Raw genomic sequence first — 16,936 nt, 5'->3', positions numbered from 1 at the left:
CGTCTTTAGAGTCCCACTTTGTGTTACACTGAAGAAACTGTCCACACTGACTAACCTAAGTGTGGAGTGGAGCTCTTCCATTAAATTTAACCCAAAGCACCATGAACTCAAGACTTAAATCACTGACACTCAGCACTCTCACCAAGAGTAAAAATGTTTCTCAAGAAGACTCAACAAACAGCGATGTGAGAATATTTCTTTATTTTTTTTATAATATAAAATTATGATGGCTCTTCAATTGAGTGCAAACTTTCCTGTTTTCCTTTTGTTTTGAGCAAAAATCTAAAACAACACTTCACCAATGATAGGTGTATCACCATAACAGCTGAAGGAATTCAAGTGATGTTTTATCTTTATTGTCATGGCTTTTTATGTTGTATTTCTTTTTAATAATTCAAGGTGGTGTGTGTGACTAGATAAGGTGGTTACAGTACAAAGGAAAAAATATATTTCTCTACTACTAATTATTTTGTCGAAATTATTGACTCACAGTTTTTTAAAATGTCATCAACCTCAGCCAACCTGTGAGCTGATAGTGCTTTAAACATGTTTTAATTGTTTCAAACATTAAAAATATTCATCCCACACATCACACACACACTTGGAGTTTCAAGCCTAAAAATGTGTGAAATACAAAAATATCAAGAAACTATATCCTAGAAAAGTCTTATTTTAAAACAAATTCAACAAAAACAATATTCTGTGCAGTGACATTATCATATTGGTCTAAAACAGCCTGAGTATCGAGGAGAGGCCATTTCCATGAGATAGTCTTCGATGCGGGTCTCAATGTCTGAGTACAGGTCTTCAACTTGCTCCCTGAAAGGAGGATACCACAGCCACAACATGGCAACCTGTGCCACAACGAGGAATAGAAGGAAGAACACCCAGGCCTTCCACCAGGAGCCACACGTCGTCTGAACAAAGAGGGGAGAAATGCAGCAGTAAAGTACAAATAAACAGAGAATCATCATCCTTATTGCTGATCTTTATTGTGTTGTAGCTGTGCAGTGCAGTAAAAAGTCAGAGTGTCAAAGACTTTTTGGTGCAGAAAGTGTAAAACTAGTCAATATTGTTGGCTGACAATGTGAGGGCAAATTAGTGAAAAGCAAGGACATTTAGTTTCAAATTCCCCTATATGCGCACACACACACACACACACAGAGACACAGCTCACCGGTCTCTTATGGCGGTGACTGAGTTGCCGGAGCTCGTCCCTGCACTGCGACAATCGGGCCTGGCTGGACTGACACTCATGCTCCATGGCGTACAGCTCTGTCTGCAGCTCCTCACACTGTGCGCGCACACACACACACACACACACACACACAGATCATATTTATCTGCAACCTATTTGAAATACAGTTACATTGCAGGTGACCTTTACAAATGCATTTTTCAAAATATGACCTTGCTTTTATCTTTAAAATGTTCTCCAGAAATGAGGAAAAGCATTATTACATAAAATCATCTTGATGAATATTCTTTACAGGACCAGTGTGCAGGATTTAGCTGCATCCAGCTGAGCTCACGGATTGTCAACTCTCAGTACGCCACAGCAGAGATTTTTTTTTTATAATGTCCGAAATGTAGAAATCAGTTGTAGGCAAGGTGCATACTGTTTACAGGGAAATATTACACTATGCAAGTACTGGACACTACGCTGATAAATATATCCCACAGTGCAATGCAGTAGTGAACAACATAACAAACAAAGGTGTATAGCGATCGAGGCAGCCCTGTGTAACATCAGTAGTGCTTCAGTTTAAATGTAAGTAAGGCTTAAATTTACTAGGCATAATACGTTTTTTTTAATAGTTAATTGTTGGAACAATTTACCATGACTACCTGTCTCCAACTGGTGAGGAGGCTCACAGGAAGTGACATACACGCTGAGCAGCGTGTCCAAAAAGATTCATACTAGTATTTAAAGTATGCTGAACGATACATTTTGAGTAGGTAGTGCATAGTATGTGAATGTTGATGCAGCATTAGTGTCTGGTTTGTTAGTTCTGATATACTGGAGAAACATGGCGGTGTAATATGGCGGCCTCCGTGGAAGACGACCCACACCCCCTGTAGATATAAAGGGCTCATTCTAAGATAATTAAAACACAACATTTCTTATTTGCAGTTGATTTTACACCAATGAAAAAATGACTTATAACATACGTAATCTGTATTCCATTTCTGCCATATTCTACTAATAATTCCTTGTAAATCTTACACACTGGAACTTTAAATAGATTTGATAGTTATTTGAAAAAACATTAGCAAAGCTAATAAGTGGAAAATTAATTCATTAAAATTTTTTTGGGTCAAATATGGAGAGGTACATTTTGTATAAAATATGCCTGAAATACAATGAGTAAAATATATTATGAGATTCTGTACATGTTTTTTTTTGCATCTTTAACCATTTCTGTAAATATAAATTCTCATTATTATTCTCATGCACAATACTTATGAAAAATGTAAATGAGGTTGAAATAATCTTTGTATGTATGTAGTGTATTGTGATAAATCTCCATCTTACCTCTTTCTCTTTGAGTCGGAGTTTCTCCTGAGTGTGACGGAGCTGCTCCTCCACCTGTGAGTCTCTCCTCACCGTCAGCTGGGGCTCTGCCTCCTCTGACACCGAATGCTCCGGCATCATGAAGTGCTGGATCTCATCGCCGCCATCTAGGAAACAGAAAGCAGTTTAGACAAATGATCCATGTTGCCTCCAGAATTGCTGCTAGATAAAGTGAAAAAGGCTTCATATTGAAAATTCAGGAAAGAAAACCATGATAGGTGTAAGTCTCTTGCCTCTAAGGTCCTGAATTTCCTGTCTTAATAACTCATTGTCCTCTTCCAACAGGCAAATGTTGTACTGTAGCTCCTTCTTCTCTTGCCTCAGCGACTCCACCTCCTCCCTCAGCTCGGCCTCTCTGGCTCTGGACAGCTGCACAGAACATATATGTTAATCACAACTATTTACACTGACAACTTCTACACATCCAACATGGTCACAGACCACACTGTACCTCCACTTGGCTGTGCAGCTGTTGCAGCTGTTCATTACTGAGGAGCTGGTTGTCCCTGAGTTGTCCAGAGCTCAGCTTCAGCTCCTCATAAAGGCTCTGCCACCTCAGTGCGTCTGCCTTTGTTGTTATTAGTGCTTCCTGGAGGCAAGAAACATAAAGAAATATTGACACAGTATAAAACCTGACTTTCTGGTTCAATATTGACACTGTATTAAACATACAGACCATATCTGTCACCACAAAACCCAAATAATTATGTGACATCTTTGTTAGATATTTGCAAACTGCATTTAACCTGCAGTGTCTCAGCCTTGCTGAGCGCCTCAGTTTTGTCCTGTGTGGCCTTCTGTAAGGCGACCAGGGCCTTCTCTTCATACATCAGCTTCTGCTTCTCCATCTGTAGCACCAGTTTCTTTACTCCATCCTTGGGAAACTTCTATGAAGCACAAAACATGTACCACCAAGTTAAATGTAGGACTTTTTAGCGATATTTAAGTACAATTTTGTATTAAAACTAAACATCAAATGTGAAGATGTAGGTTTTTCTGACCAAGTGCATATATTGTTAGTTCAAAATTCTAAGTAAGCCAAAATGACAATAACTGGTTGCATTAAAGAACATTTGCCCAAATATGTTTATTTGTGTGATAAAATGTCCTTAATAATATTAATCACTGTATGCTGAAAGTCACTTAGAGGCCTGTATTATGACTGTGGTTTTCTGTTTTATAGTTTATACATGGATTGTAAATAAATAGGTAAATGACAGACAGACAGTCTATAATCATAATAATTTAGACAGTTTCCTTGTGTAGGTCCGACTGATGATCGCCCCACTTTTCACAACTCAACTCTTGCCCAAATATTGGTAGGAATTGTTTACAGCATTCAGTACATAAATATTTAAGACACTGCAAACAGAATTTAAGATACAAAAAATATATATATTTTAAGGTCTTTTATTAGTAAATGTGAATTTAAGACATTTTAAGACATTTTAAAGACCTGCAGCAACCCTGAACAGTGCTAAGTTAAACCTAGAAATGCTTACAGGGTAAGAAACTAAAACCACAGAGGAGTGTGAACAGTAGACACTGCATGACAGGATAAGAATGTAGAGCAGACTGGCTGTTTTAGGATGCCTAAAATGTTTCAGTTGTTGCAAAAAATAAAAAATAAAAAAAAGACTACTGTTGCATGATTAAAAAAAAAAACACTGTTCGGTTGCTTCTTCACCACCAGCTACTGTTCTTACCTGAAGGCAGACTTGCAGCTGCGCCTCCAGAGCCTTGATCTTGCTTCTTAGCAGGTCTTCACTGCAGCGAGTCTGTGTGGGTTAGAAAGGAAATGACTGACTGTCACGCTGTAACCTGCAGATGGAAAATTAATGCTTCATGCACCAAAATCTGTGACAGCGTGTTCTGCGCTCACTGGTGCACAGAGGGAACATGCAGCAGCTGTGAGCCTCAAGAAAGATCACAATGTTTGCATGTGCAAGTTTAGAAAAAAAACCATACAAGTTGCCTGATGGTAACATACCTGAGTAAGAAACAATTTTCACAGATGAAAAGCATTAAAATAAATAAATCTCCTAAATAAAGATATTCCTAAATAAAGATAAATAAAGGTCTTCAGCTGTTACAACACAAATAAAAAACTATAAAACAGTTAAGGGGAGCACCAGTATTTCCCCTTCATACAGGCTGTGAATCAAAAAGAGATCTAATGAGGATACATAGCACCTATAATATCTACTGACTACCACGCCCTTCCTGCATAAGAATGACAGCTTGCACCCGTCCTATGCACTGAAGGGTAGAGCGGAAGCAGGAAGCTTCAAACCACAGACTGCACAGGCCTTCCTGAGGCTGCAGCTGTCAAACACTCCTGTGTACATTTTCATGTACAATACATTTGAACAACAACATGACCTTATAAATAAGAAATATGCATTTGGTATTTTTTGACTGAAAACGATGGGGGTGTGTTTGATTTAAGTCAACAGCCCGTGCACACAGATGGAGAGACTTACAGTCCATATTTTGTCTGAAGAGTTCATCAGGTTTGACGTGCTCTCCTGAAGAGCTGCCAGCTTCTTCTTCACCACCTCCTCTCTCCACAGAGCCTCCTGACACAAACAGACAGAAGAAGAGAGACAGTTACATACAAATAGTTTAAAAGTTAAAGTTAAAGTTAGCAGCATCTTCTGTTGAGGTTTTAACCTCATATTTAAAATAAATTATGCTCCCTACATCAACTCATGGTATTTACTGGGTTGAAATAAAAAAATAGCAGTAATAGCGTATTTTGCGGCACAAACATTTAAAGACACTTGTTTGCTAACATGTTATCCACCAGAAGCTACAGGTCATTTCAAGTTAATAATAAGTGACAAATATTGGACAGCGGTAAATGGTGACAGTGTCACAGTAAAACAAACAGAGAAAAGGCATAAAGTCACAAATAACCTTCAGCATTGCTAACATGGGTAACATCAGCAAACATAACTTACTGATCACACCAGACCAAGTAGTTTTAGATCATACAAACACAGCAAAACTATCCAACTTTAGCTTTAAAACAAGTGACAGTCACAAGAGTCACAAAGTCATAAACTACTCAGTTAATTTCAGCGAACATTAACCAACATTAGCCTCCAACAGTTACTGATCATACCAGACCAAGTAAGACTGTATCAGAGAATTTAACTGCTTCTGAATTCAAGATAACACTTTATAATAAAGCCTGTGATTTACACTGTAGTTTTACTGTTTCAATAAAATACTGAACACGTAGCCTACGGTGGAAGACAGTAAGATTATAGGGTACAAGAAAGTAACAGTTGTACATTCTAGAGTGAAGGAGGAATAAATTATAGTATTTTTGTAAATTACTATTCACAACTATTAGTATTTGTCCAGTATTTACAAAAAATAATAAGGTACCTTCTGGTAAAATGTATCCTTTCCTCTAAAATGTCCAGTTTTACTTCCTTGTTCACCACTTTATAGTGATAGTAGGAACCAGCAAGTATTTTATTAGTACTTGATTCATAAAAACATTCTGGATTATATAGTTTTGCAGAATTTACTTTAAGTTGCAAAAAGGAACAATTATTTATTTAATATATCAAATGTCATAGTGTCCTTTTTTGAAAAACAAACAAAACTCAGATCAGGATGGACTTTATATGAATTGGTTGGTTTACCTCCAAGTACTCCGCTAACCGCTGAACATCCTGTTATGTGAGAATTGAGAGACAAGAAAGAGAAGAAGATTTAGTAAGTATGATTTTAAAAAAGCATGCGATTCATATTTAAAATAAAACAAATAGTTTAAACTTACTGATTCTTTGACAGTGACCAGACCAGATCTGCAAATAAGAAAATATTTCATTACAGTAATATGAAACATAGAGCTGTCTCTGATACAATCAGGGAGATAGATTTAAATTAAACTCACTCTGTCTGCACACCGGTTTCTCGCAGGATTTTTTTTGGGACAATATTTTCAGTTTGGATCGAGGTCCTTTGGTTAATCTTGTCTGTTTGGACGACTGTCTTGATGCTCGTCTTTTGAGCTTCGAGAGACAGTAAATAAAAGCGTTACTGGCATGAAAGATTATCTCACAATCAACATGTTAAGCACCTGATAAAAAGTCTACCATTAACATTATTCTCTGTTCACCTGTGCTCTTTGTCCTGCGCTGGTTTGATTCCTTTATGGCTGGTGTGGAGGTAGATGCTTGTGTCCTGTGGCTTTTCTCTGGCCTCGTCACTGTTACCTGTTCTGACCATGATGAGGCCTGAGGAAATGAGGACAGGAGAAGAAGATGCAGGTATTATTTATTGTGGATATGGAAAGATAAAAAAAAAAATAGATCTGGTGTAATATCTTTCCTAATAATATCAAAGGATGTAGTATTTACCCATTGGCTGGAGCTGCTGTTCGGTGTTAAAATCATAACTGGATGTCCATTAGCTTTGGGAGTATTGTGGATGTTTGTATGCAATGTCTCTGACCTGCTGAATGAACTGGGATGTTTTACTGAAAATGTCTTTGCTGAAGGTTTTGTCTTTGAAGAACGTTTTTTAGACTTCACACAACACGGCTCTGGGCTGACTGATCTCCTCCTCAGAAACTCCTGATGCCTCTTTTCCTTCAGTTCATTCTTTATATATTTTGTGGTCTCTCTCGTTGGGCTGCGACACGAAGTCACGTTGTTACGTCCTCGCAGGTGTTCATGTTTCTCTGCTCTGATCGCAACTATTTGGTCAAAGTCTCTGACTGGCGAGAGCTGTACAGCCAGTGTGTCCATGGCAGTGTGAAGGCAGGTTTGAGCCCAGGAGCACAACTCAAGGACTGGCAGGTTAGTGCTAAAGGATTAGGGTTAGCAGGCGGGTGAGGAGGGCCGGTTGATGGCAATGGTGGTACAGGAATTTCAACATGGGCAGGAAGGAGTAACTTGATCTGAAATCACAGGAGAGCTTGTATGTAGCAGAGCAGAAACAGAGCAGACAAGGGAGCGACTGATGAGGAGGTTGCTGTAGGTTTAACAGGCCCTCAAGCCTATTTTAGGTTTGAATATAATAAAGTCTCCATAGTCAATCAATAATCAAACTAGAATAACTATAAATTACAACCAATCAACCAATCTCCCCTTGCTTTTCCAACTTCCAAAAAATGTGCTGAAAAGTAAAATATTCTATTTCTCCTTTTGCTGCTACAACCCACTGAAGGACTCCTGTTGGTCCCCCGACCCAAGTCTGAAAACCACTGTCATAAGTTATCATGTGTGTCATGCATGCGTCATGATCATATGTCATTGTTGGTGGTAAAGTGGTGATGTGTGATGCATTTGTATGCTTTTAAACAAATCTATGCTGCATCATGAGTGATTATTGTGATGCCAAAATGCAGAAAATTGCAAGTAAAGTTTGAACCTGAAAGTGTAAAACCTCAAACTAAGAAAATGCCTGAATACATTTTGTCAACCACCAACAACTCCCAACTCACTGTTTTCTTCATTATAAAGCATTCATTATTATAGATGCATCAATATGTACTTCGCTTACTGAACACATACAATGATAACTTATGATACTGCATGCTATGAGTCCTTATTACAACTTATTATTAAAGTGTGTATAGGTGAGTATAGTCATAATGTATTGTATATGTATGTATATGTAATGTTTAAGGCCCATCAGTCAACTTCCGATCTATACCTTTTCATGACTGTTTATATAGTGTATCAGGAGGCATTATGTGATCCTGTGAGCACCATCATAAAGCATTATGAGTGCATTATAATTCACTCTTTGCACTTTAGATCTGGTCTTCATATAAAGTGTTACCTCTCTCTCTCTTTTTTTTTTACCATCATACTTGTCTCATATAAATTTGTATTTCTCTTTAGTCTCATGACTTTTACCTGCTTAAAGAAAGAAAAATATAAAGAAGGTTAGTGTTGTTGTTGTGCACCAAGAATATATAAGCAGAATGGGCCAAATAAAGCAGAATGCAAAACCTTCATTACGTTTAAGATGCTCTGTGTTGCACAGAAATGCATTTTCTCTGTGAACCATGCCGGCACATTGTTGAAGACGCTGCTACAGTAGTACCATTTCTCGTAATACTAGTAGGCCTATAGTAGTAGTTTTAGTAGAAGTGATAGTAAAAGTAATAGTAGATGTTGCGGTGGTTGCATTGTTGTTGTATTTTATGAGAAAACTTTTTTACCACTGAGTACCAGACTTATCAAAGACAGACAAGGCCCTGAGATGTGTTGAGGCTGGAGGGAAAATGTACAAGATAATGCAAAGACAGATATGTTGCTCAAAATACAGAAAGCCATGATAGAGCTCACCTACAACGCCATCTCATTCAGCATGAAAAAGTCTTCACGAAGGCCTTGAGAAGTTACCCATTTTGTCCCTCCTGTGAAATAGTGTCCGGGGTTTTGTCTGTGTTTCACATGTAGCTGTTTCTGTTGAGCATAATTTTACAGGAAGTGAAGAGAACCACAGCGTCATATGTTCCTCTATCTCAGCAGCCACTCGCACCAAACTGATGCCATGCACGGGTGGGCCCCAAGATTACAGGCAGACGCAGCCAATTCCCCCTGCATGCAGTCTGGGATAAAACAGACAGAGCTGTGCAGTGTGTGAGGTTGGAAATGTGAATTTTTTCATCACAACAGCAGTCTCATCTTTCATTGAAATGGGTTAATGACTTAATGATTATACAGCTGCATCAACAGCTTTATCAGGTGCTGGTGTTATGTGTGTCTCTGTGCATGTGTTGTTTGAATTAAAGTAACTAACAGACTTCATATTTTTGCTCAATGTCAGTTTTGATTAAAGTCAGGAGAATTTTCAAGACTAATTAGCCCAAAACACTCGATCTAAGCATTATGTCTAACCTCAAATTCTCTTCACACCTTAATTTTTACCTCAGTTAATCTTAATTCAATATAAGGACAAATGGTATTCTTCCCAGCAAAAAACTTTCCCTAAGAGATTTAAACACAACATTGACTGCTTATTTTGTAAAAATGTCGATAAAAATGTTTCACACTTGTTTTGGAATCATTCTCATTCAGGGAAACCTTAGTCAGTCACTATAGAATTCAACATATTTCATTACAGATTTTTCTTTTTTATTCTAAGGATGTTTTCATTGGTGTGTTTGAGGGAAAATATCTTATTTTATAATAGTCAGTAGTTGCTAAATAACACAAATGAAAAATCTGTGGTTCTAAACCATTATTTCTTATTTCCTGATGGTCAGAATGAACTCACTGAATATGTGGATGCCACAGAATATTCAAAGAACATTAGAAGAGGTACTAGTAGAGGTACTACTTCTACTTGAATAAAAGTAGAAATACTACAGTCTAAAAATACATTTTTTTAGAATAGTAGAATAGTAGAATTTGAAATGTTAATTAAGTAAAAATACAGATGTACCAATTGTACATGCTTTGAATAGTATTGGGTAGATTTAAAAGTCCTGGATCATTACTTTCTTTTTTCAGTATAAAACATAATAGTAACTATCCGTATAAATAAATGTACTGGAGTAAAATCAAATATTTACCAATGAAATGTAGCAGTAATAAAGCAGGGCCCCCTAAGGATGAGATGGTGCATCTCAAGGGGTTTATCCTCTTAATCAATTTTCAAATGAATCAAAAGTGGTGTAAATTGCAAATACTTATGTAAAGTACAATATGTCAAAATTATACTTCAGCACAGTCTTGAGTAAATGTATGTAGTTACTTTCCACCACTGCTCGCAGGACTGATTTTGGAGCATATTTGACTTAAGTTGGTGTTATGAATTAGACTTTTGAAGGAGAGCTTTGTTGTCTGGGGATATCCACCTTCGCCTGTAGCCCTGGGCCTCCTGTTATTATTGTATTTTGTGTTTTTGTGTGTCCTTTATGTATGGTATTTGCCTTTGGCTCTAATAAAGTTTATTTAAAAAAAAGTGACATACGGTATATTTGAATGCAGCGCCATCTAGTGGTGTCCTCTTTTAACAACGCAAAAAATAATAATTATACAATATACTGTGCAGTGTAACGTAGCGTATTACTAATTTTCCTGGTGTTTAATATATATAAACACAATTTCCCACCTCCCTCACAAATATTAGAGACATAGAAAAACACAAATCATTATTCTTGTGGAAACTGGTTTGTCCATGGAATTTCTCTGGTTCATTCAGCTATTCAGAAGTGACTTTGAAAAATACTCATCGCTTTTATCTATCCATGGTTTTTCTGCAAAAAAGGTGATGTGGACATGGACTGCTCTTTTTGTCAACTGTTTCCACCAAATATAAATAATAATATTAATGATTATAATATGTTTTTGTCTTGTCCCAACTCTTTTTATATGCTCTTCTTCAAAAACAAATCAATACTATATCATCACTTCGAACACAGTATTTGTGTTTAATTTCTTTCTTTGTATGTTAATGTTGCTTTGCTTTGTCAATAAATTTTTTTTTTTAAAGGGCTTTATTGTACTCTCGCGATATTTTAGGAGAACATCTCGTGTATCCGCCATCCTTGTGGCTCTTTGCAGAAGGGCACGAAGAGGCCGATACAAGGGTGCCCGGTGTATCACGAACTTGGCACTTCATCCAACAAACATGCTGTCCAGACTTGTCATTGTCTCAGGTATGCAATAATCTTACTTTTGAAGAAAGATAACAAAACATACTTCTGCCATAACAAAACTGTCAGAAGGGAGAAACTTAAGCTTTAAGGTAATGTAAAGCTGAAGGGTAAAGTGAAGGCCACGCATTGAATGAGAAACATGCTAATGCTATCTGCAGGTAGCTAGTGTATCTAATAAGCTCTGAGTTTGTAGGTAGTTTGTTGGTTATAGATGTGTTTGCTATATGAAGCGTTATCTCTACTTTTAGCTGACATAACTACCAGTTGGTTACAGTTAAGTTAAGTTAGATGCTGATAACTAATATAAGCTAACCAAAGCTAGGCTACCTTAGCTAGCGTTAGCTTTGCATGCCTGCCTGCAAATGTCACCTTTTTGACAGCTAGCATTGATCGGTCTTATGTTCTTTAACTTACTTGTCTAATAAAGGAAAACTTAACTGACTTCACGATGTAAACCTACCCTGAGTGTGTTTTTATTTTAATGTTTTCACCAGTTGCTCATGTGAATCCAGCCAAATTGCTACCAGACATTTAAGCTAGTTGATATTATGCTGTCAGTAGATATTTGTCATTGTACAGTAAAGTAATTTACATTTTGCTTCCAGTTAAGTAGTTACACTTGATAAATACAACAGCCGTGGGCTTTCATGAGGGTTATACAGGTCAGTTATTGTTGAAATGGTTTGAAATAGAGGTGCTGATTAATCAAGAAAAATTAACCATGGATTAAACATGAATGAATGAAAACAAGCATTGCTGTCAACCCCGAATTCATGTGATTGTTGGGTTTATTTGCAGGCAGTGCCCTGAAAGGCAGCGGCCCCCTTGGAGCTGGGTAAGTGTCTTAACAATAGGGATGAGAATTGAGAAACTGTTATATCTGGTTTTATCCATTGGGATCCTATGCCTTCAAGCTTATAAATTCCTTTTATCTATCCATGAATGTTTTTAATGTTTTTCTGATAGTTGCACATTGCAAAGCGAAGAGGTCAAACTCATTTGTCTGTGCTGCTGGAAACTTGCAATAAGGAATAGTCATGGTGGAGAGGAGGAAATGGTTGAAAGCATAACTTCATTTCATGTAGAAAGTGGACCACATTGCGAGCTGTAATGTCAGAAAAATGCAAATTTTTAGTAAGGGTGGAAACACCGACAACATGCTATAACATCTTACAACACAACACATTCTAGGAATATCATATATTTGACACTCTGCATTAGCGCCATTGACTCCAACTGAGCAGCATATCGATTATTGAAGGCAGACAGACTTAGCAGATGTTTTTTTACTAAGTAAACTAAATGAAACTGAATGCTCTACAAACATTCTCTCGATTCATCCATTTTAGATTACAGATTGTTTCTACAGCCAGTTCGATTGAAATTGATCAGAATTGGAACCAATAAGCAGAATTGATAATGGCATTAGTATCAATTTCCATCCCTACTTTAGAAATTGTCTAACTTAATGTCTTTCTAACTGACCTGGTGATATGTTTAAGTTACAACAAATATATGTCCCATGAGTGCTGTCCCTGTGAAAGCATTTTATAATGTTGCCTTCCACAGTTTGGTCCAGGCGTCTCGCTCCCTGCACACATCGTCTCAGAGTCTGGCCCCAGTCCCCCCTCTGCCAGAGAAGGGAAGCAAAGTCCGTCATGGCATCATCCCAGAGGAGCTTTTCCAGCTCCTGTACCCCAAAACTGGAGTCACAGGTCAGTGAGCATATTCATTGTCATTAGCTCAAACAGGAACATAAAAGCACAAATAGGATTTTTAAACTGTAAAATAAGAAGATAAAAATAAGCTTAGATAGAACAGAAAAAAAAGATTAAACAGGAGAATAAAATTACAGTGCAGTGAAATATATGAATAGTCACAAATTTAATTTGATAAAAGGCTGCGGCAAACAGAAATGTCTTAAAAACTGAGAATTGTAACAGACCTCCAGTGTTCTGGGAGTTTGGTTCAGGTATGTTGGGCATAGAAACTGAGGGATGCTTGTCCATGTTTAGTTTTGATTCTGGGAACAGTAAGCACACAAGGCTTGTGGTTTTGGTGTGATGTTAAAAAAAAAAAAAAAAAAAAAAAAAAAAAAAAGAGGCCTCGTCTCTCATCTAGTGTGTTTGTGAAAAGCTAACGAGTTTTGTGAAGAGCAATACATCTGACAGTAACGTGTTGTGTTTGTAGTCCTGTTGTGCCTGTTCATGCACTAAAAAGCCCAGAGATGACATTTGTTCGACACTTTAAAAAAAAGTAAATTTTCCCTTTTCTCACTAGGACCCTACATGCTGGGCACTGGCCTCCTCCTCTACATGCTTTCTAAGGAAATCTACGTCATCAACCACGAGACCTTTGCTGCTGCCTCCATAGGAGCTGTCATCATCTATGGTGTCAAGAAATTTGGTCCAAACGTTGCAGCTTTCGCTGACAAACTGAATGAGGTTGGCTGGCAACCACATGGATTTGTTTTTAATCCCTTTTTTTCTGGCTAATGATAACATTCTTGAAAAAATGTCCTGACTGGAGTAACTGCGTGCTTGTTCATATTATTAGTATTCTTATCATCTTGTCTTTTGTGCAGAATCTGTGCAAGCACCCCGTTGATCTTGGTGTGTGTGTGTGTGTGTGTGTTTTTGCAGGACAAAGTGGCCAGGGCTCAGGAGGTGAAGGACCTCGCCATGTCCAGCCTGGCTCAGGCTATTGAGGATGAGAAGAAGGAGCAGTGGAGAGCAGAGGGAAGATCAATGCTCTTTGATGCTAAGAGGGTAAACAGTGTTTTTTTTTTCCTGTTCACAATGTAATGTTTTACATCTGAACAACAATCCATACTGACTGCTGGTGGCTGCCCATTACTCTGTTTACTTTGAGCTCTAGCAGTGAGAGGCATCATTAGATAGACAGTTACTGACCTCTACTGGCAACAGGCACAAGTTGCAACAACATAGAGTGGTCAAAGAAACCTGTCATGGTTACTGTAAATGAATTGATATCTTTTGAAAATAAGAGTATATATAAATTGATGGTCGATCCTGATCTGTTTAACACACCAGCCTGTTGTCTTGCATTACACTGAATTACAGTGATTCATTTGCTGGCAGTTTAAAATGTAAATGGTGAATATTTGAATTATGGCTGCATGTATTAATTCAGGGCATATTTTTATTTTGAATTTTAAACTATTTTATGTCACTTAAATTGCACCACAATGTGAAGAGCCTGTGAAGAAGGAATATCTGGAATATCTGCATAAATCTGCCAACAATTTTAACAGTGTCAACCAGATATTTCGACAGTGTGGTTTTGTGATTATAAGGACTGCATGGACTCCTCTTTTCCTCTCAGAACAACGTAGCCATGCTGTTGGAGACCAACTACAGAGAGAGGCTACACATGGTGACCAATGAGGTGAAGAGGCGCTTGGACTACCAGATCGCCCTGCAGGACCTCCACCGCCGGATGGAGCAGGAACACATGGTCAGCTGGGTGGAGAAGAGTGTCATCAGCAGCATCACCCCTCAGCAGGTCAGAGCTTTTGAGTCAGAATTTTGATTTTATGTTTGTAGTAGAGAAAGTTTTCAGTTTTAGAATCTAAGCATAATTTTGTTAAATGTTTTAGATTACTGAAACGTTTTTATTTTCAAACATTTTAGTGTGGGGCTGGATATTAAACCTCAGTTTTTGGTACCAATTGAAATAAATGTGTCCACAGCACAGTATCAAACTGCCAGTTGGCATTGAGTGTTTGGTCAAACTTGGAGGCTTGCCTGCATAAAATGTTGGCTTAACAATAAGACAACCCTGATTATAAAATGTTTCCAACACGTTTGTACACTGGTTGCCTAATAAACTAAACTAAACACACTTTCCAAGTAGTCCAGTTAGACAGATTCTCTGGGATATTGTAAATCAAAGGGTAACAGAGTCCTCATCCTCTCTGCCTTTTGCGTAGTAAAAGTGAAACATGAAATAATTTGTGTGTCCTGTCTATCAGTCACAAGCCCAAATTCTCGCGTCAGGCTCATGGAAGTGGTGAGATGGCAGTTAGAGCTCCTTATCATCTGTGACTCATCTATTGTAACTGACCAATGACAAATTTAGTGGTCTGTTTCTGCAGCAGACATCAGGAGATGTTTTTAGTCTCATTCTCACTTGTCATGAACAGGGTACAAAATTAACTAATTGTTTTTTGGTCCACTGGCCCAACAACCAAATTTGTTCAAATTTTACCAGCCACTCAACAGATTTCCATTTTTATTGCTGGTTTCTGAAACAAATCTACACATGTACTTGCATATTTTACCAGAATTTAGTATGTGCAAATTTTGTGCCCTGGTCATTATTTGTTTCTTCAATGGCTGCACAACAATATACACACAGATTAAACTGTTGTAATGAAACGTTTTGAGGGATGACTCACTCACTTAGAGACACACGATAAACAGACCTGAGGACACTTGTTAGCCTAGCAACCGAAAGACTACAAACCATCCAAAATGCAACATGCTGTAGGAGCTGGTGTTATATCAGTACTTTTCAATTAAAAAAGAATATCTGAATGTGTAACGTGTAAAACATTTAGTCCTTTGACCTGGATATAAATGATCCCCACTTTTCCACACAGAGTTCTTATATTTGAGCCGTTGCATCAGATGGTTTCTAATTTAAATCAACATTTTGCCAAGAAAATAAGATATTAAATAAAATAATTGATTGGAATTTTTACTTAAACTTACAAGCCCTATTAATTTTCTCATTTTTGGTTGACTTCTGACATTAGAGAAGCACTTAATAGGTTTTTTTAATTTCTAACTCAGAAACAAGGTGACCCTTCAGGACATCTTTTTTTTCCCCACCAAAATGTAATTACAGGATAAACTCTTTGCACCAGCTTGTTTCAAGGGGGTCAACAAAAATAAAATAAATGAACAGACCAACTAATATTCTGCCAAAATACATCAATCAAATAAAAGAACTGAGTGAGTGGCTTAGGCAAGTTAATCCAGCCTGATGGATGGATTAAAAGCGTGTCTCCCTTCCAAGATTTTTTTTTTTTTTTTTAAGATTATTTTTTGGGCTTTTTGCCTTTAATCATAGGACAGCTGAAGACACGACAGTTAAAGGGGGCAGAGAGAGGGGATGACATGCAGAAAATGGGCCACAGGTGGGAGTCGAACCAGCGGCCGCTGCAGAGAAGCAACAGCCTCAGTACACAGGGCGCACGCTCTACCAACTGAGCTACAGGGACGCCCCTGCCTTCCATGATTTTAAGGCCAATAAAAAAAGCTGTTGAGTGTGTCTTGAGTGAATGTGATTATCTGAATGGAATGAAAATCATTATCTATGTGTTTGTCGTTTTGTTTTTCAGGAGAAAGAGAGCATTGCCAAGTGCATCACAGACCTGAAGGCTCTGGCCAAGGCCACTAAGGCCCGGGCTACAGCCTAAACTGTCATCAAGGGTCTTCAGAGAAGGCTTCTCTAACCCCCAACTCATCGTCCCAAGACGAGACATTCACTTTTCTTTACAGAATAAACTATTTCCTCTTCAAAGATTGTCTCTGTCAATAATATGGGTGTGTACAGTATTTACACGTCAGCTGATGGTAAAATAAATGGTTCTGTTATTCATCTTAAACTGACCAGTTTGTTTTGTTTAAGTGTTTTGTTTAACCTTTGCATATTTTCTCCGTGACGTTAGGTGTGGATGTGTTTAGAACAGT

General features: G+C 37.8%; 2 protein-coding genes across 2 annotated transcripts; one reads left to right on the top strand and one right to left on the bottom strand.

Annotated features, from left to right (window-relative positions):
* Nucleotides 1-184: 184 nt before the first annotated feature.
* traf3ip3 (TRAF3 interacting protein 3) lies at nt 185-7,422 on the bottom strand. The gene is made up of 13 exons (XM_084721304.1): nt 6,955-7,422; nt 6,714-6,831; nt 6,489-6,606; nt 6,372-6,399; nt 6,235-6,264; nt 5,059-5,154; nt 4,282-4,353; nt 3,322-3,462; nt 3,027-3,164; nt 2,809-2,944; nt 2,537-2,682; nt 1,178-1,294; nt 185-917 (listed from the first exon to the last, which is right to left on the bottom strand). Exons 1-13 carry the CDS (start codon nt 7,342-7,344, stop codon nt 717-719), a joined length of 1,731 nt encoding a protein of 576 aa, XP_084577430.1. The 5' UTR covers nt 7,345-7,422; the 3' UTR covers nt 185-716.
* A 3,657-nt stretch (nt 7,423-11,079) lies between these two features.
* Nucleotides 11,080-16,851, top strand: atp5pb (ATP synthase peripheral stalk-membrane subunit b). Its single transcript, XM_084721301.1, has 7 exons — nt 11,080-11,216; nt 12,015-12,051; nt 12,786-12,931; nt 13,497-13,660; nt 13,859-13,984; nt 14,562-14,741; nt 16,585-16,851. Exons 1-7 carry the CDS (start codon nt 11,189-11,191, stop codon nt 16,660-16,662), a joined length of 759 nt encoding a protein of 252 aa, XP_084577427.1. The 5' UTR covers nt 11,080-11,188; the 3' UTR covers nt 16,663-16,851.
* Nucleotides 16,852-16,936: the final 85 nt, after the last annotated feature.

The sequence above is a fragment of the Lutjanus erythropterus genome, chromosome 6 (assembly GCF_056507025.1).
Source record: "Lutjanus erythropterus isolate fLutEry1 chromosome 6, fLutEry1.hap2, whole genome shotgun sequence".
Classification (NCBI taxonomy): Eukaryota; Metazoa; Chordata; class Actinopteri; order Lutjaniformes; family Lutjanidae; genus Lutjanus; species Lutjanus erythropterus.
The sequence above is the reverse complement of the archived record's forward strand: the minus strand, read 5'-3'. Positions and strand labels throughout refer to the sequence as shown.